The sequence below is a fragment of the Dermacentor andersoni genome, chromosome 3 (assembly GCF_023375885.2).
Source record: "Dermacentor andersoni chromosome 3, qqDerAnde1_hic_scaffold, whole genome shotgun sequence".
In the NCBI taxonomy this organism is placed as follows: Eukaryota; Metazoa; Arthropoda; class Arachnida; order Ixodida; family Ixodidae; genus Dermacentor; species Dermacentor andersoni.
This window is the reverse complement of record NC_092816.1, coordinates 98,931,758-98,952,496: the sequence shown is the minus strand read 5'-3', so window position 1 is coordinate 98,952,496 and position 20,739 is coordinate 98,931,758. Positions and strand designations below refer to the sequence as shown.

Here is a 20,739-nt window from a genome sequence, read left to right as displayed (position 1 = left end):
ATTGGGTCTCATAGAAAGCATCGCAAATATCTCCCAGTACGATTCATTAATTCAAGTTAACTGCGCCACGACGGCCACGCTGTTTTTCGTTAGCTGCGCAACAAGTCCAGCCTAGGTGCCGGGCAATAAGCCTAATTGCTTGAAATGTGTCATAGACTGTCGAACAAAGTTTCTCACCTTGCCGCAGTCCAATAGTGCAGTGGGGCCATGTTGAAGTTCAGAAGGAACGCAAGAATTCACTGGGAGCCCACCAAACCAGGCTAAGTCCCAAAATAAAAAGAACAGGCAGCCGTGTAACCGAACAGGCCAACGCTCAGATGCGTAGCCGTGCTCTCTCGCTTCGGCGGTGTGTCTGGCGGATGACGCAAGCATCTGGCTCGTCATTCAGCCGATTCGCCTGTATATAGCTAGGCAACGCAAGTAAGCCGCAAAGTTTAAACGCAGATATTTTTACTTTTGCCGTGAAAGAATTAAAAAAATAAAACAATGTATATTAATCTCATTTCACATTCCTTTTTTTCCTTCGATGCTCGCGGCAGCAAACGGTCGGCGTTAATACTATTGCGTGACGTATTTCCTGCTTCCACTTTTCGCCGAGTGTCCGCTCTTGTTATATTCTTTTCTCTATGGCACACATCCGGGCCACGTCCTCGCTCGTGCTCGCGAGATTGAACCGCGTTCGCCGGCTCACCCTCACAAGCGCTTTCACTCATACGGAACCTCACGGTGACGGCGACGGCGACGCTGACGGCAGAAATCTTGCAGAAATGTTATCGGTGGTTCTAAGCGTCACCTGCTGTCACCGAAGCTAGAGTAATTTGATTGTATGCGCGACACGAATTGTGCAGTACTTTCTGGAAAACACGCGGGCACCAGCAATTACTCTGAAAACTTCGATGACTAATGTAGAAAAACCGACGCACTTGACCAGCAGACTAGATTTCCGACGATTGCCAGCTCTGTTCGCCACTTTCGTTGTGGTTTCATTGTCCCTTCCTTTTATGGGCACACATCCGACCAATAATAGTTTCGGCATCCATAGTTTTCCTACTGTGTTCTTGACGTTCCCTAAAATGCGACAATATATACGAGGGATGAAGGAGAACCGATGGGTTAATTTTAATATAACGTCATACATGCAAGCTCTTCTGCGCTCTTCCAACACTTGTCTACCTTTACCGCGTTACGGGAGTTCCATAATCCCCACACATACTTTTTTCTTTCACTCTAACACGCCTCGCGTTAACGCATTAAACGAAATTGAGATTAGAGCACTGGTCTGCCGTCAGTGACACAATACCTTATATTTACTAAAGCGAAGCCCGAGAACGAGCTACCTGCCGCAAAATGCCAGAAATGAGGCAAATAATCCTTCCTATTAGGAAGTGTAAGTTAAGAATCCTAATTTCTTTCAGTCGTGTCCGGCGTAGAAAGCAGCACTCAAACAGCACTCAAATAGCAAAGGTGTGATATCGCACAAGAAAAGCGCCTGTTATTTGTACAGTGCATCCCAGCTAACATTTCCCAACATTTATAAGTATGCCGGAGCTACGTAGAAAGACGCGAAGAAGTACGTATCGTTGGTTATTATGCCGCAACTAACACAATGCATCGCACAAAAAGTCAGCTATAATTAACGAACTGGGCGATTATTAACTTTAGGCCGATATTTTCAGTCGAAACGTTGTAGAATGCTCTCGGAAATATCTAATTTAGCAGCTTTCAGCTTCCTACTTGTTAGGTTATAATCTTTTCAGCGTGCTAATATATATCCGCAAAATATGAGGAGAAAAAAAACGCCTGACATGCTTGCATGTGCGCCACGATTTCAGTACTTTCTAAGAAGCCACCTGCCATCCTTCCATAGTGACTCAGCGTATCTTTAAACCTTGGCTCATGTTATTTACTATATGACACCACGTATGACTTACCCGGCACTCGAAAATAATCGTAGGCGCACGCGCGCATTCGACAATGCACAACACTATCCGAGAAACGCGCTCAACCTCATCAAACACGCCTTCTTGGTAATGAAATGCGTAACATGGTTTAAATGGAATTAATTAAACTTTAGGGTTCGAACTGCAAAAGCCATGCTATGATTATGAGGCACGCCATGGCGTCGGACATCGGTTTAATTTCGATCGCCTGGGTTCCTTTAACGTACACGTAAACATAGGTAGACGAGCTTTTCGTTTTCTTTCCTTTTTTTCTTTTTGGCACGTCAGTGCACCCGCCGCGTTCGGGATGCATCTCGCGACCTCGAGCTCAGAAGCGCAACGCAATTGCTTTACAAAGCTACGGGGAGAAATTCACGACAAACATTAAATATATATATATATATATATATATATATATTTATGGTATACTGATTCAGCTGCTCCTGATGATGACGATAATTGTGATGATGACGGTGTCACTTGGCATTGGCTTCGAAATGGGGTGGTAAGAAAATTCACCGGGTCGATGTAAAACAGGCTTTACATTGGTGGCAGGCCGGCACTTTACCTGTCTCTCCTTGATTTCCTTTCCCTCTTAAAACCTCAATTTCCATGCTGTATATATTGTTTCCAATGCCTGTAAATACCACGGCTCCGCCGATCTCTTCCTTGCATTTTTTTGAGCCATCACTCTACGTCACTTTTCCTTAAATCGACCGCTAAACTGTGCACGGCTTGCGCACTGGTCAGCGTATCTAGCGCATTGGTCATGCGCATCGAGCTCCAAGCGACGTCTTGAGAGGGGTGATAATAAAATGAACACATGCACACACACAAAAAAAACGAGGAATAGGGAAAGCGCCTCATGGTAACGTCTTGTAGCAGACAGAGCCTGTATAAGAGTTTTTGTATGGGGAGTTTAAACGTAATTTATTATCTCTACTGTCCGATTGACCCACCCCTATAAAAACATGGACTAAACGTTTGCTCAACAAGAGACTGGAGCCGGTAAAGTCCTGAAGCTGAAAGACAGGAAACGTAAGTAATGCCATGAATAATTGTAAGGTGCGGAAATTGGCTTAAAGATGAAAGTCATTGAACGTCGATGAAATATGCCCGCCCACAACTTAATTTTTGTTGTTGATATTTGGGCTACTAGGCGACTTATGAGAATATGCGGCTTGGGTAAAGCGGCAACGAAAGACACAAGAATGGAACGATTCAGTAGCCGGTCCTTCTCGAAATCATCTGCCCTTCGCTGGCTCATCTTCGCGGGATTTGAGTCAGGGAACCTAGGCTTACCACTGAGTAAGTGGTGTGTTGTCCTTTTCTTCAAACCACCTGTTGTCCGCCGTGGGTGGAATTTGGTAGGATCGAGACAACATTGTGAAAAGAAGTACAAAGGCACGTCACAGGTGCAAGTGAGGTCCTGAACTGAGGTCTCCTCCAACATACTACTCACCCTTCATGCTATGAATGCATTTTAATGCGATTCGTATTCTCAAGATACTCGCGCACATTTCGGTAACTTTGTATCTGCGGTCAGATCTGACCGTTTTGCTTTTCCACTAATTTGGTTCTGTAGGTATGTGGCATCGGGTACGTATACGACTCTTCAATCAACTTTGATCACTTGGTCGCGCTCTTCAATGAACCTCTTCGAAGCTGACTTGAGGGACTGGATATGTTCCACTGGGCTATGTGCCACATTTCATAATAATCACCATATAAGAAATTATGTACCCCCCATAACGAGATACATTTCCTATCGCATTAAGGTCGCAAAACATTCCCAAAGGAGGGATACGTCACCAATTATGACGTGAAACTTTTTGAAAATGTTCAGAGGGGCTCGATTCCTAAAACTGCATGTAATAAAAACATGTTACAGCACTATCTCGTATGTATTTGAAACAGCACTGCCCAAGCTTCTTGATTGGTATCGTTGTGTACAAGAAAGAAGCCTTTATTTGATAATGCATGTGTTGAGAGAACAGTCGGCACCGTTGTTAAATATTCTTTTAAATTAGGGGGTTAAGACCACGGTGAGATTATCAGGCACGCCGTAGCGGGGGCTCCTGATTATTTTGACCACCTGGGGCACCTTAACGTGCCCCCAATGTACGGTACACCGACATTATTGTATTTCGTCCGGATTGAAATGCAGCCGCCGCGGCAGGAATTTGATCCAGGTAACCAAGGGTTGCAGCAACTCACTGAATGGTGAGTGACATAGGTCGCGGCTTCCTACGCACGCGCAGTAGTTTACTTATAATATTTATTCACTAGCATTTATGGCCCACTTTAAGGCACTTCTCACGTCACTCTCTCTGCAAATCAATATTCTCATTCGTTAGAGCGAGTACGCACAAACCACGCTCGCGTCTTGTTTATGTGTTTTATTGATATGAGTGGGCGGGAAGTGCTCCTAGAAGAGCATTGTGCTAAACATTGTCAACTCTGGCTTGAGCGCCTTGCAATGTCGTTTTACATACTGGTGTGTTTATTACACAGCGGAATGATTACGCACCAAACATTTCGTGACTGCCACGCCCACGACACGGCAACGTATAGATACAAGAACTCGAAACAATAAAATTGAAAATACTACATTTTATTAAAACACATTTTTCGTGCTGTGGCAACGACCCACATGATGAAAAATGGCCTAAATTTGTTGCATTTACATCCTTTACTTGATGAGTGGGGCAGGTTTTAGGGCAGCGGTTTCTGGAAAAAAGAAAAGAGAACACATGCACAAACAATTTAGTGGTTCTTTTCCTCTTGTCTTGATAAACACTACACCCCTAATTTGTATAAAAGAAGAACTAAATATTCAGTAGCCGCGTCCTTTCATTTACCTATTGATAAACACGCGAATTCGACTATCAATGTATCGATTACTTCATATTGAGTTGCCGAAAGAATTAATGAAGTTCCTGAAAGTGCCAAACCGCTTCCTATTTCTCCTTTCCTAGCATCATTTCATAAAGAAGGTAACCGGCAGCTTCAGAACACATCTCCACACCCGTGCGGCTAGAAAAAGCTATTACAATATTTGGCAACATCTGTCTATTTCTTTTCGGCAACGATCAAAGACTATTAATATTATGTACTCACACTTCTTCTTGCGGAGAAGGGTGGTGTAGTCGAAGGGAGATCCAAGACCATAGCCGTAGTTCAGACCGTAGCCGAGGAGGCCGTGGCCATAGCCGTAGCTGCCAACACCGTAGCCGAGGTTGCCAACACCGTAGCCGTAGACTGGAGCTGCGTGGTAGGCACCGACAACTGGGGCAGCGTGGGCAACGGTGGTGGTGGCGACAGCTGGGGCGGCATGGACGGCAGTAGCGTAGGTGGCAACTGGGGCGTGAGCCACGGTGGCGACAGCTGGAGCAGCGGCGTAGGTGGCAACTGGAGCGGCGTGGTGAACAGTGTCGACGCGGGTAACGGCTGGAGCAGCAGCGTAGGTGGCGACAGCTGGGGCAGCGGCGTAGGTGGCGACAGCTGGGGCGGCATGGACGGCAGTGGCGTAGGTGGCAACTGGGGCGTGAGCCACGGTGGCGACAGCTGGAGCAGCGGCGTAGGTGGCAACTGGAGCGGCGTGGTGAACAGTGTCGACGCGGGTCACGGCTGGAGCAGCAGCGTAGGTAGCGACGGGAGCAGCGTGGTAGGTGGCAACTGGAGCAGCTTGGTAGGTGGCAACGCGGGTCACTGCTGGAGCAGCGGCGTAAGTGGCCACAGCTGGGGCAGCGGCGTAGGTGGCAACTGGAGCGGCGTGGGCAACAGTAGCGACGCGGGTCACGGCTGGAGCAGCGGCGTAGGTAGCGACTGGGGCAGCGTGAGCGACAGTAGTTACGGCTGGGGCGGCGTGGTAGGTGGAGACGGTACGGGAAACAGCTGGAGCAGCGACGGCGTAGCTGGCAGCTGGGGCGTAGGTGTAGCCGAGACCAAGACCGGAGTAGCCAACGCCGTGGGAAAGACCATAGGAGCTCACGCCATAGCCGAGGCCGTAGCCAGCGCCGAGGCCATAGCCAGCGCCGAGGCCATAGCCGAGGCCGTAGCCACCGACGTGACCAGCGATAGCGCTGGTGGCGAGAGCCAGAACAATGCAGGCACGGATCTAAAATTAAGATGGAAGGACGCATTGAAGTCTGTTACTGGGAACACTGAGAACTGTTCCTTTCGGAACATATTGTGCAGGTTGGAATCGAAAGCGCTTTGTGATAAGGTTGCGGGGCATGCATGGAATGGATCCTGCGGGGATGAAAACTAATCCAGAAGTAACCAATAGGATAATTTCTGTAATCAAAGGGCAGTTTTAGCAAGGGAGACTGAATGAGTCATTGAATTTAACGTTGAATATTTGTAGTCGTACAGTTACATCTCTCAAATAGGTACTTGAACTTGAAACGCACGATGTTCCTTTAGCTATGCACAATTACCATTGATTGTATAAGCTTTATACAATTTCTAGAACCTGCTACGCAGTCCTCGTTCACAGCGACGCGCTTGCGATGGCTTGTTCTACTGCCTTTCTTATGATTATAACGTCTCTTTCTGTTTTTAATAATTTTAAAAGCTTGGTAATCACATACTAAAGACTCCTCCATGAAGGCTCTTTACTACCTCTGCAAACAAATCAGCGTTGTCTAATGAGACTAGCATCAACTTACGCTGCTTGTACACAAAGTAAGCTCGTAGTACTTTTTTCTCGTATGAAAGGTCCCCAATGTCGATTTTAATGTTACCGTAGAAACGAAGCAGGCGAATAAACCGGCGTGGTGAGCCCCCATATTCTCAAGCCCCTTGGAGATACTGAAGAAGCGTGCTCACCATGGTTCCTTTCAGCTGCTGACGGTCCAACTGCTGTCGTCTCTGACTCTGCAGCACCGTTTTATACCAGTCTCGATAATGACATTCTGCTATTTGCCTGTGAAGTAAAAGAAAAAGACAGACAGGGTGATATAAGTGCCTTTTCCGCATATTGTACGGAACTCTCTAAAATTCACCACTCATTCCTCGTAACACACCGTGCCTCTGTTTCCCTCTAGAAGAGGGGAAGGGTCAGAAGCACAGTTTACAGTTTGCTACACAGGATCGAATCAACGAATCGACCTTGACACGTGCACCTCATCGGTAGCGTTTATCTTCGCTCTCCGCTCGCGCTCAACGCTGTTTAAAGAATAACTGAATCTATTAAAAAAAGAAAAAGAAGAACAGAAAGTGCGCGGTGGAGAGTGCTTCATTTTCAGTAATATGTATAGCAAACTGGTTTCAGCAAGCTCACGCTGATGTCAGGTGAGCTAGCACAAGCGCTACGACGTTTGTTACTTACCCTTTAGGTTTTCAGTGCTTCTGTCTTCATTACGAATTTCTGTGGCAAGATGCCCACGCTGAAGTAGCGCATTGAGAGGAAATCGATGAGAGAAAACTGTCACGTATGGTGCAGTTGCCCGAAGCCACGACGCAGCTCGATCGGGAGCATCCTCGGCCTCAGAACTGCTGGGGTGGCACATATTATCGGTTGGTTTCCTTTTGGGAGGCACGCTGTTAATACTGGCATATAGGACTCGTATCACATTGCTTCTGTGCGTGTGTTTTTTTTTTTATTAAATCGTTCTACGGCTCTTGTCCAGCGGCAAAGCTTTCTCGTATTCATCACCGTTCGCGTTAGGGCTTCGCGTTCGTGATATTCAAATTTGAGCGGCTGCTTTAAAAATGAAAATCGTAGCGCTATCTCCCTGCGGATTCAAATCACTGGGCTGGCAGAGACATCTCCGAAAAGGTCGTCGGATGTCCTTGCTTGCATGAAGAGAAAGAGCCCGTGTCGCTGCATTGCCAGTTAGTGGCGGGGTAGTAGTAGCAGCATTACGTGCGGCGACTTCTGCTGGTTAACGGACAAATGTTGCCCGTTTGGAGTCTGGTAATTTCGCGAGCTGCCAAGTTTTTTATGTTAAGCGTATTTTTTTTCTTTTTCTGGGAGCGCCTTGAACGGTAGGGATGAGCCTTCCCCCTCTCTTTACTATTACAAGGTGAAAATTAATCCGGAGTGCCCCACTATGGCAGGCCTCATTATCAGATCGTGGCTTTGTCAATGAAAATGGCGTAATTTTATTTTAATAATGTGAAACCACTGCTGTTCTTAATTAAACAGAGCTATTATAAAGAGTGCTTTTATTCACCGCCCGCGTCCTTTTACGGCATCAAGCAGTGGTGCCTGATTCTAACATAGCTAAAGGGAGCAAAGGGAAATTTGTGTAAAGTTGAGCTGTGAGCAAAGAAATTGGCCGATCATGCTTGTTTGCTGTGCCATATAGCACCACCCCTTTATGGCATCGAGCAAGGTTGCCTTTTCATAGTATAGCTAAGGAGTGGAAAGCAGATCATTTGGTAAAGTTGAGTTTTAAGCAAATAAATTGACCGATAATGCTTGTTGATAATAAATAAATAATGCCTTGATAATGCCATAAATACACGATATGCCAGGTCGCATAGCGAAAGCCGAATGCTGTAAGCCTATGCCATTGACCCTTAAGCTTTTGATTGACCAAATGCTTCTGAACTACCCGCATTCTTTTCCATGGGCGTCTTAGAATAAATTTAATTCGCATACCACCAACATAACACATCCTCCAAAACAAATTCTGCGGTGACCACTGGTGGCATAATGTCCATCAGCGTGGCCCGTGGAATCGCTAACTGAACCTAATAGCCCGTCATAGTGGCGGCACGCAAACGGACATTAACCATTAACGGGAAAAGTAGTAGAAGTAAGAAACTAGCCTACAGGTGTATTCTAATTCAACTGCGGAAACGCTGCGACATACTGAACGCGTTATCGATTGCTCGTGCTCTCCGACGCAATGCAAGACACAATTCTCCAGTGTTAAAACAGATTACCTGGAGGAAATAAATATTTTTCAAGATGTTACAAATTTCCGCTATTTGCGTACTTCACCAGATGTAGTAAGTGTTGTTCAAAGGGAAATCAATTATTCGGTAGTATTAACTAACAAAGCCATATGCTGATTTAGCTGAACAATTTTTCCTGGTATCGTCCTGGGAGCCTGCCGCAATAAAGGCTCCCAAGAAGATACTAGGAAAAATTGGCACACGCAAAATTGGGAACATTGACCACTTATTGTGCCAAAGTCCTCAATTCCAAGCACAAAGACAATCTTTGTCCAACGCATTCAGGAAATTCGATGATCGTCCTTTGAGTGAACAGACAGTACTAGAGTGCCGTCCACATCATCATTGGCTCAGAAGGCAGTGAAGGCACTCTTGTGCTTTCTCAGAACGTCTGGTTTGCGAGAGCGGCTTTAACTCAAGTACTTTCCGTACACGTATCTACACCTTCCCTTTCCCTTCTCTCTCTTACCCTTCTCCCTTCACCCAGCGTAGGGTAGCCAACCAGACCCTTGACTGGTTAACATCCCTGCCTTCCTACTATGTAGATCTCTCTCTCTCTCTCTCACCCACAATGGAAGCTTAACGGGATGTCACCAGGGCAGTGTAGCAAACCAGGCGTGCGTCTGGTTAGCCTTCCTGCTTTTCCTATCCTTTGTTTCTCTCCCTATTACGAAGAAAAAAGGTCCTACCACGCCATAGAAATATACTTGATTCTTATTTTCTGAGCTTTTAGTATCGTACTGAGAACTTCTATGTTTTTTAAAGAAGCGCGAATTCTTTGTGGCTGCGTTCATGTCTGAGTGCCATATCTTGCAATTTTATAGCCGCAGAGTTTTCGACGGAGATTGCTAAGCAGTATTCCTTTACGGGAGAGCCTCATTAAGTTGTAGAGGTGTCATTTATTGCAACATTCATATGCACAAAAATTTTCCTATTGGTTCTCCACCTAGAACTCGTACTTTGTGAGAAAGGGATGTTTAAGAAAGCCTTCGTTCTGTCCACTCCTCAATATCCTCCATGGTAATCAGCTAAATATGTGAAGAATCCTTTCTGCCCCAGGCATCACGAGTACGTGATCGGTTTAGGTGACGGCAACTGGTTAATGAACACACATGCTACCTTAAAGCATCAATGTTGCTGGATTCGTGACCCTAGTAATGCAACCAACGGGAAGAAAGGGAGCCGAAAGGCCCGATTTTCATTAAACAGATTATAAGAAGCCAACAAACACACACCAAGGACAACATACTTACACTTACTAATTGAATTAAAGTAAATAATAAATTTATGAAAACAAAGTGGATGAAAGAACAACTGGCCGCAGGTGGTATACGAACTTACGTCTTCGCATTAGGCGTGCGATCCTCTTACCAGGCGGTTTACCACGGCGCCGTTTCACCCTTTTCTGGGGTATTTATGTTTTACTTCTGGGGTACTTATGTTTTAATGGCCGTGAACTTGGAGATCGCGATATAGCTGAATACTTCAATCATTATGTTGTAAACGCTGCAAGACCGATTAGTACTCCCTTAGATACAGTTACCTTAGCTTATAGCTGTGCTGAAAGCATATTTTTTGCTCCTACAGATGAAAATGAAATATACAGCACATTCATGAGCCTAAAAACAGTACATCATTGGATACAAACGATGTTCAAATTAAACCTGTTAAGTATGTATTAGAATTGTTAACGTCTGCCCTTGCTCATATATTTAATCTTGTCCTTGAGACAGGTATATTTCCAACTTCCATGAAATGTGCAAGGGTATCTGCATTGTACAAAGGCGGTGATCACAACCTTGCGTCTAATTACCGTCCCATTTCCGTCCTCCCAATGTTTTCGAACGGATTGGAAAAAATTATTTTTTTTTCGCATTACAAACTTTTATGATAAGCACACTATTTTGACAAACTCACAGTATGGTTTTCTGAAGGGGCGGTCGACTGAAGCCGCCTTGTTAGCCCTGAAAGAAATCATTTTGGAAAATATTAATAATAATTTACTGACAGCCGGAATTTTCCTCGATTTTAGTAAAGCATTTGACTCCATTGATCACAGTATTCTCATTAGTAAGCTTTCATCATATGGAATTCGTGGTACAGCTTTGGCCTTAGTTAAATCCTACTTAGAAAATAGGTACCAGTGCGTGTATATTAACAACCAAAGATCATCATTCTTACCAATTGCATGTGGCGTGCCACAAGGAAGTATATTGGGGCCCCTTTCATTTAATACGTTTATCAATGATATCGTAAGGATCGACACCACAGTAAAATTTGTAATCTATGCTGATGATAGCACCTTACTTATTTCTGGGAGTAATATTAGCACACTAGAGCTAAAATGCAATGATATCCTTACTAAACTGTCAGCATGGACTAGAGTAAGTCAAATCAAAGTAAACCCAACTAAATTCAAAGCAGTTATTTTTCGTGCTCAAAATAAAGCAGTTCCTCCGGTGAATTCATTCATTTTTCAAGACCAGCATATAGAAATAGTCACCGGGCACAAGGTTCTCGGTGTGTATTTTTCTGCCCATCTAAAATGGGACGCTCATGTTGTTTACGTCTCCAGAAAACTGTCTGCAGTTACAGGTGTAATATCACGCTGCCGCACACTTCTTCCCACAAGCGCTAAACTACAAATATATTACGCCCTATTTCTTTCTCACATTAACTATTGTACACTGGTATGGGCAACAACAACTAAAAGAAATATGAACAAGCTTCTTGTATTGCAGAGGAAAATTATTCGCCTTATCGTTAACATTGAACCAACGTCGAGTGTTAATCCCGAAATAGCATCATTCAATTTGATCCGTGTAGATAATATATAGGAATTTCGTTTGTTACAAATAACATACTTTTTTTCCACAGGTATGAGTAATTTCTTGACACAACTTGCTTCCCTTGAATATCGTACACCAATAGTTAACACTCGTTGTACTGACACTTGGTCCTTACCACAGTTTAGAACCGATTACAAGCTGCAATCCTCGGCTCACACATCTGCCATTTTTTCTCAATAAACATAAACATACTGCAGATTTTAGTCGAAAACAACTAAGAACATACTTTGTGCACATGTAATCCGTATTTATTCATATGTCGTTTAAGAAAACTTATTGCTGTACTTGATTTGATGCTGTACTTGATTGCTGTACTATATTTGATTTGATGACTACTTCTGTATTGGCATTGTTACTTCGTTCTGTCTGCTGCTGCCATGTAATGGTTTCCTGGGCCTTCGTCAAGCTGTTCGTACAGCTTTTAGCCCAGGTGAGCATCCAGATACTTGCTGGAGAATAAAATATGATTTGATTTGATTTGATTGCTACTAGAACTAACCGTGAGAGTGCTAGCCAACGCCACACCTCACAAACCATATACATGTCTCCTTTCCCATTCTTTTTTACACTAATATTCATTCAAGAATGTAGCCCACACTACTAGCCGAAACAGCCGCCTTGTTGGATGCTACAAATAGGGATTTTACTCGTAATATGTACGGGATATTGCTATCTGTGCTAATCACAGCAGCGTCAGGCGCTGAGCCTGTACCTTCCTTTATTACAGCTTTTCTGTAGTAGGCATACGTTACATGACCCATGCTTCAGTCAGTCAATCTTGTGGAGATGACTTATTACAATTTTAATGATCATGCAGACGACAGCAGCAACCCCCTGGAACCGTGGCTCTTGATTCCGGACTCAGGCCATCCTCCCACGTGCATTGCAGAAGGCAGGCACAACACTGCACACGCTGTCATGCGGTCCGTAGTGGAGCGGTGAAATGGGCTCCTGTAGAGCCGCTTCCACTGCCTTCAACAGTACCACGCCCTCCACTATGTTCTGGACCGCGCAGCCAACATCGTTGCAGCGTGTGCAGTGGTGCGCAATGTGTGTCTTGATGCAGGTGACAGTGTGTTGGATAATGTCAGAGATGACAGCACCAAAAGCAGCAGTGACGATCACATCAATGACACGCCCCCCCACTCGGTGATCCACGAGTGAGTGCAGCACATATAATGTATATGAATGGTTGTGCTGCCCGGGACAATGTCATCAGATTGTACTCTGATACAAGAGCAGCAGCGCTACATTGAAAGGGTGCATAGGGGGTGGCGGCGACAGCAGCAATACATGTCTGCCTGACGCTACAGGTACATGTTTAGTGTTGCTATCTATACGCCTAATCGAGAAGAGGAACCAACGTGAAGTGTTTGCTATTAGTTGATTGCCGGCTGTGTTTTATCTAATCTGGTAAATTATCATTAGTGTTTTTAAGTACCCTGATCCAACAAGCTGCCACTACTGGAGATAATTGCATCATTGCACTGCGACGCTGCATGAGATACTTTAGTAGCTGTGGACAGAACATCTCCTCATCAGCAGAATTTCGTATTCGTAGCCACTTCTCTTAGCAACTGGAGTATGCTGTTTGATTTGCTGCTGCTGCTGTTGCGTCTGTCATTTTCATGCATTTTACTACTGCCAACACCACCACTGCCACCGCCATCTGCCCTGCGTATGAGAGGATATTGATCTTCGTCTCCTCGCTGCCTGTTTGGGCTGCACCAAAGCAGAACACTTCTAGCACCACCATGTGTATAGTTAACACGCACCTTGTAGGCGCTGTGCAGTTTCGCCACACAGCCATCGCAGAGTTCCTTGTCAAAAGGCCACGTCATGCTGAAAACGATGGCCTGGCATGCCAAGTAGTTTATTCTCTGTTGAAAGAATGTTCATTTGTAAATAGCTGTAAAATTGAAGGAAGGCGAATTGTACACTTCCTTGCATATATTCCTTTCAAGTGCCAGTAACATTCTTGAAAATCATTCATTTATGTCCCCAACAGAAATAAAACAAAATACCACATCTTGATCGTCATCTTTAATCAAAGTAATGACAATCATTGCAGTGTACAGCTGTAGGTACACAGGGAACGATTTCATGGTTACAGAATACCACTATGACATTCCCTACGTCGGACGAAATACATTGTAAATGGGCCCTCGGCACATATTAAATCATAAAAATATCTGATATGAGCATATTGATATGTATATGCTCATGCGCAAGCTCTCCCCTTCACCCAGCAACTTCAAAGTGCAAAAGGTGCGTCTTGCCTGTTGTGCATTAAACACGTTTTGTTGCATCAACTTGAATTACTTTTCAATGACTAGTGCCATAACGAGACCGCCAAACACAAACGCCGACACAGGCTGCGTTTGTGTTTCCAGCGACAGGGAGATCTGTACTTCCAATATGAACAATCGCCGTGCATGGAAATGATCGTCAGCGCACGGCTTTTCATTAAACTTCATCGTCCAGCTGCAAACAACCTTGAACATTCTCGTGTTAACCTTCCTGACACTGATGTTTTATAACTAACGTGTTCATTTGCCATAACTGGCTTCAAATATTAACGCTATCTTTTGACTTTAGGAATCTTTAAAGAAAAACAGATGGTTGAACGATTAAAATATTCATAATGAGTATTAGCAAAGGTTATCCCGACTTAGCAAGCGTTCGATAACATATGATAAAAAATGTGCAGGGATCATCTACGGGGATGGTGAATGTAAACTAATAGCGCAACAGTTCTCGAAAGTTTGTCACTATATTAAAATGATGCTGCGTTTGAAGGAGCACATCTCTTCCAGTGAGTATAGCTAGGCAGGGTTGTTTGTTGTTCCATAGCATAATTACTTATAGGAAGGAGCCGTTAAGCAGCTGATATGTAGCGGTAGTATAGGTGGCTATGACATATTAGCCGGTTCGACATGTGTGTGTTGCCTTGCACGGCGCGTTCTTGCATGAGGGGTAACTGGAATCCTCTTTTACCGCCTCCGGAACGCCCTCCAAGGGCCGCCACAAGTAGAAAGTGTGGCTTCAGACTGAAACAGCTCTCCTTCCTTAACTGTCCACGAAGGCATCTAAAGCTTTAGATGACCCGAAGTTCGTGCGCAATTGAGATGACAGCTCGGCGGCCGTCTTCCGTTTTGCGTGAACACTGCTCTGTGAGCGTGCGTCATTTGTTCTTCCTTTCTTTCTATCTTTAATTTATGCCCTCTACGCTTTCCCAAAGAGCAGGCTAGGAAAGCAGGTGCAATTTGCTCAGCTTCCCTTCATTTCTTTCTCTTGACATTATATGCCGGCCGGCTCGGCTATGGCTGCTCGGTTGCTCAAGCAAGTAAACATGGCTTCTGCACGAATTCTTGCCACGGGACGCAGTCACGCATGGGATACTTACAAAACGTAAATAAGCCCCCGGAAATCATCTCGTATGGAGCCCAGTCCTACCTTCGCATTGTTGGCGAATGTCGGTTTCAACAACCTGCGCAAGAGCCCTGGTGATTTAAGGAAGTTTGGCGCAACGTTGATTTTAGAAATTCGAGTGTCATATCTAGAACTCATATATTTGTGAGAACAACGCTCCCATCAAAGGTTCCTAATCTGATATTCGCTATAGCCACTGTAATGCGTTTCAGAGTACAAGGTTCCTGGCAAATGGTATCACGAAAGCCTTCCCTGGACATGTCGTGTAAATTTCTTCAACACAACATTGATCGATTATTGGCAGCGCTTAACAGATACGGAATGTTGCTGCCAGTATACATAGTACGAGCGTTAACATTCTATTGCGACAGCAATTATACGGATGCTCGAAGCGTATTAGCGCTGACGCCGTTGTCGTACGTTCCCACTCGAAGGGGCATGCGCGCCATGCACTCAATATGTTAAAGGGAGGGTCTCCTGTGACGCGGAGTGCCTTGGGCTGCAAAAATGACAAATCGAAGTTAACGCGTCGTCAGCGCTACGCCGAATTGCTTCGATTGTGGAGTCAGGGTTTACCAATCTGTGGTTCTATTTTCCGATGCTAACGGGATCATTCTGCGCAAGCACACTGTAAAAACACAACCTTTCTTGCTGAGATACTGCATGTCCGCACTGGTTTGCAATTAAGATATTTTTATTACTCATTGCTGTTTCATGGGTTCAATGTTCGCGTTAGCCTGTTTTGTGCATAGAGAAATGTGTTTCGCCATGCTTACAATGCTCGAATGTACTCGCTGATTCATTCTGTCTGGTACTTGGAATGCATCTTGTTCTTTTGTCGTTAACACGGACTTTTTTTGAATTATTACTCTAATAACTATTGCGCTTTTGTTCTATGTATTGTGAAAACTTAATATGTCATACACATTTAGTGTACCGGCCTCCTGTACTAGTACGCATTCACTCCAAATCGAAGGAAAAGAAGGTGTAATACCCTCTTCGCATCGTTGCATTTGGGAAGCAGCACATTTACTCATCTCCACTGTGACTATTAGCCAGTACCCTAAGTAGCCCAAATCTGCCCCCGAGAATATGTATCTTGAATATATTTTGTTTTCGCAAGCTCGCATCAATAAGCAAAACCGTAGGTCGCCTAAATACACGGAACTCACTCAGACTCATTTATAACATATATGTTTGCTTAGGGGCCCCTTGGACGGAGCCTCACCGAAATTGTGCTTAGCCGGGCTCAGTCAGATTTAAACTCAAGGGTAAGCCTGTGTATGGGGTAGTCTCAGTGAGCCAATTCATGAGTGGCTTTGCCGACCTATGATCGGAACGAAATTTATAGAGGCCAACTATTGGTAACTGCCACACAAGCGTCTATGTTACATCATGTACGACGCGTTATTTCACAGAAGTTAGGTCTATAGTGCTCTGCAGAAGGGTTTTTAGCTGGGCTCTTTGGTGCATATTAACTTTTGGGTGTTCGTTTACTTCCTTGGCCCGTCCTCGCGCATGCTCAACAAAAAGTCTGTAATGCCCCTTCATATTTTAAGAGTATCGACCCGACTTTCCGGCAAAAAACGTCGCCTACATTTGAAATATGAAAATGCCTGCCTCTGTAAAAGTTTCATTCTTCAACCTGCACGCGTGCTTCTTGCCATTCGGGAAGCAGCGCCAGGATACTATATATAATCTCAGTGTAAGCTGTATACTTATGTCAAAGTGATAGATTTTAATGTTTGAGTTATTGTTTAGTGATAATACACTCCGCCATGCAGTAGCTCACTAGCAAAGCAGGGTAATTCGTACACAATCCTTACGGATACAAAGTACAGACACTGACGTTGCCCGCCTGTGATGACATTGGTGTCAGCTGTGCATGGTGATGAGCCCGAACATCGGTAATAAAGTATTTGAAAGCACGCCGTAACGATGCTGTTCGAGTCTTTATTGTGCGCTGTGTTGTGAATTGGCCATGACGGTGACATCCGCTTTGTTTCCTTCTTTCGTTCCATGAAATCTCTTAAGTGTTGCGGGCCAGGTGGGAAGTCGTGAGATCTCTGCGACAGAAAGTTGACAAAACATGAGCAGTGCGCCTTTAAGGTTCCATACTGATTCCATATATATATATATATATATATATATATATATATATATATATATATATATATAGAGAGAGAGAGAGAGAGAGAGAGAGATAAATTTTGGCCTTACGACAAAAAACCTAGTAGCAGCCCGAATAGAAAAAATGCAGAAATATGAAGAAAAAAAAATCGCGGAGCAGCGTCAGACAGCTACTTGATTAAATATTATCTTTACTCACATTTTTTACCGTAGATTGTAGGGTAGCCGAAACCACCGACGCCGTATCCGTAGGTGAGACCGTAGGGGCTATAACCGTACCCATAAGCGGGGACACCATATCCGTAATTGTAGCCATAGGTCGGGATGGTTCCAACTTGTCCGACGGTGCTCACCGGAGCCGTGTATGCCGGTATGGCTGGAGCACCCAAGGAGTAGCCATAAGGATAGCCCACGTAGCCGGCGCAGGCACCAGCGGCCAGGGTGACGAGAACCAACGCACGGATCTGAGTAGGTTTACATAAGGCGCGTGTTCAAAATACAGGCTTCAACTGGCACGTGGCCAAGGGAAAAAACTGTGGTAGAGTCACCTAGAAGTCACCAAAACGAGATTTTGCCTGGACTTGCTCGACAATATCCGAAGACTGGCAATCGAGCGAACTGATTTTGAGTCGCTCAAAGAATCAAAATTTCTATGCATCTGTACTCACGTAGTCAAGTTAACGTGCGAACTGCCCAATACTACACGAACTCGAGAAATATGCAAGATTCTTTAATGTGGCACTTTGAGAACACGAGACAAAAATCCGCTTTTTCTAATATATATATATATATATATATATATATATATATATATATATATATATATATATATGATGGAGATAGACGTACCCAGGTAGTCATTGTGTTCCAGCATTTCTTGGATTAATGCCATATGAACAGGCGTACAGACAAGGCTACCGCGCATATCTAGTTGTCAGTGAATATAATATGTTTACCGAAGTAGAGTATTTTCTTGGAGAGCACACGTGAATTCGAAAGGCCATATTCCCATATTATTTACAAGAATGTATCATTATTTGCAGGGAGAACTGCCCATAGTTAGAGCGTAAATGATTATGTGCGCCTATCGACTGACCATGCGAAATCCACCAATTTTTCGAATAAACCTTCATTATATCGCTTTAGTAACAAAGTACCCTAAGATAGTCATGCAAGTATAAGAATTAGGCACCTTATCTACATCTACCCCACTTCTTGAAAGAAATACCTTTAACATCCAAAGATAATTTTACAATTAGGACGAAAGTCACAATGCGTTTGAAGCAAGCATGTTCGGTTAGCACTCAGTATTTGCTTTTGCACATGGACATTTGCTTATTCAAATCTAGTGCAGATAACAATTTTGAGAAATAATGAAGTGATGGTAGTTTTCAGTGAACTCTAGTCGATACTTTTGGTGTTGGCCAACTGAATGCCTATGTGTAAATCACACTGAACGCTTGTTCTTTCCAGGAATTTCTTCAAGTCCTTGTTACAAGCAAAAAACTTTCTAAAGCTAGCGAAGGAAGACATGGTGGTGAGTTGTGGAAGATGAAGCGCCTCTGATATGGACATAAGAAGGTGTTTATCTTTGATTGATTCTGTGTAGTACAAAGTGATTTTTCGATATTTGCCAATGTCAATAACAATCACAAGAGAGAATCGGGGCCAATGCAGACTTACCATGGTTGGTGGATAGCGTTCACGACTTCAAGCAGTCAAATATGCTCACTGAACCGACTGAACGCCTTATATATGCGCATTGCAGTCGGTAGCGCAGAGGGACATGGTGAGGAGGTTATGAGCTTTCGGCCAGCTCAGCCCATCCTGACAGGTTTGGTTCAGTTTTGTTTGGACGCGAATATCTGGTGACGTATGGTCGCTACTCTCGCAGACATCTCTGCACAAACGAAGAAAGATAAGACACTTAAAGCGCATTCGAGTCAGCGGCCTCTGACCTTGGAAAGCGAAAGGTGATGAACCTACGCGACACCAGACCATAACTAAATAACACAACATAGCTCCGGAGGAAACCTCGGGTGCGTTAAACTGGTTTAGCCGGAACCGCACTTTGCGTGTTTGGACGGGATGATGCCAGACATCTGCTCCATTATAGGGATAATTGACTTGCGCATTTATTCCTTCTGAGTGGTAATGACGTCAATGATGAATTTGCATAAATCTCCAACAAAGGTGTTTCAAAATAAAATTTATGCAGCACAATTTCGAAGTGTGGAGTTAGGGAGTCCTACTGGCAGCGTAAATGTTGGTTGTAGAAATGTTTAGTTCGTAAATTCACTGACGGACATATTGTATCTCATCCCGCTTGAAGAAATATCGAACATAGGTGTAGCAGAGAAGATTACGACCTTTAACGAGTGCCACTTTCTCATGAAATGAAATCAATGCAACGCAAATAGTAAGCGTACAAGGCCATTTGCAGGACGTTTCACTAGCCACCGCGGTATAGCAGTTGTACACTGAATTCTATTTTTTAAAGCATAGCGTTCTTCGCAAAGCCTCCCGTGCATTCATGACCGTCGGAGTGGCTCCTGCCGCAACTGCTACTATCTCGCCGAATAGCGCAACACAGTACAGCACGTACATAACGAATCGGATTATATGGCCAGCTGTGGTGCCGTTACACGTGTGCCGATGATCAGCCTTGTTCACTACCGAATTTCATAGTAAAGGGCAAAGGGTAACTTATTATCCTCACTGCAGCAAATACCCACCGTGAAGCCCCCAATTTATTGATTAAATAGAAGCTTCTCATGCTTTCCTCCCCAGTTTCTGGCCCATCTGCTCATTTGGGTTTTCAACGAACGAAATAATGCGATCATCCCAGAGACAGACAGTGTAATAGCGAATTGGTGCGATCCATGACATGGCGTAATGAAAAAACTTATGTGTGGGCGATCGCGGTGATGGCGATGACGTAATCAGAACTTGGCCTATCTCGAAGATTGTATATTCCGCGGTTAGCGTCGATCTCGTAGGTCGCGTGATGGATGGTATCCGTGTCTTGTCTTCTTGCCCGACAAGCTCGTAATCATTACGGTGCAAGGTGCAATTGAAATAACATACAGTTTTAGTACTGCGCCATGACGAAGTGCTTGCGCGTTTCGCAGCGCGCAAGCACTTTGCGAAACGTAGGAGTGCGTGTCACGTCAGAGGCTTTAGTACTGCGAAATGTCCACGTACGTAATCGGGCAGGCGCTGTTAGACGCCGGGCGCGTCGGCACGCGCTGGCCGCATCCGCCAGTAGGTCGAACCATCGTCCGAACTATAGACGCTGCTGATCTCACCAACGGAATCTAACGAGTGGACGCGTTCACGCAACGTCGAACTATATTTATGCCTTTAAGAGACTCTACTCTTAATACGGATGCAATACTTACCTGGTGCCGGGTTCCCGATAAAATATGGGTGCAATACACGAATCATATTGAGAAATACAAAAACCGAGTACTCGC

The 20,739-nt window shown here is 44.5% G+C and overlaps 1 protein-coding gene across 1 annotated transcript; it reads right to left on the bottom strand.

Annotated features, from left to right (window-relative positions):
* Window positions 1-4,533: 4,533 nt before the first annotated feature.
* On the bottom strand, window positions 4,534-6,802 carry LOC126541687 (uncharacterized). The gene is made up of 3 exons (XM_050188569.3): window positions 6,774-6,802; window positions 5,061-6,060; window positions 4,534-4,670 (listed from the first exon to the last, which is right to left on the bottom strand). Coding segments are annotated over exons 1-3 (1,005 nt in total). The 5' UTR covers window positions 6,777-6,802; the 3' UTR covers window positions 4,534-4,668.
* Between the last annotated feature and the right edge of the window lie 13,937 nt (window positions 6,803-20,739).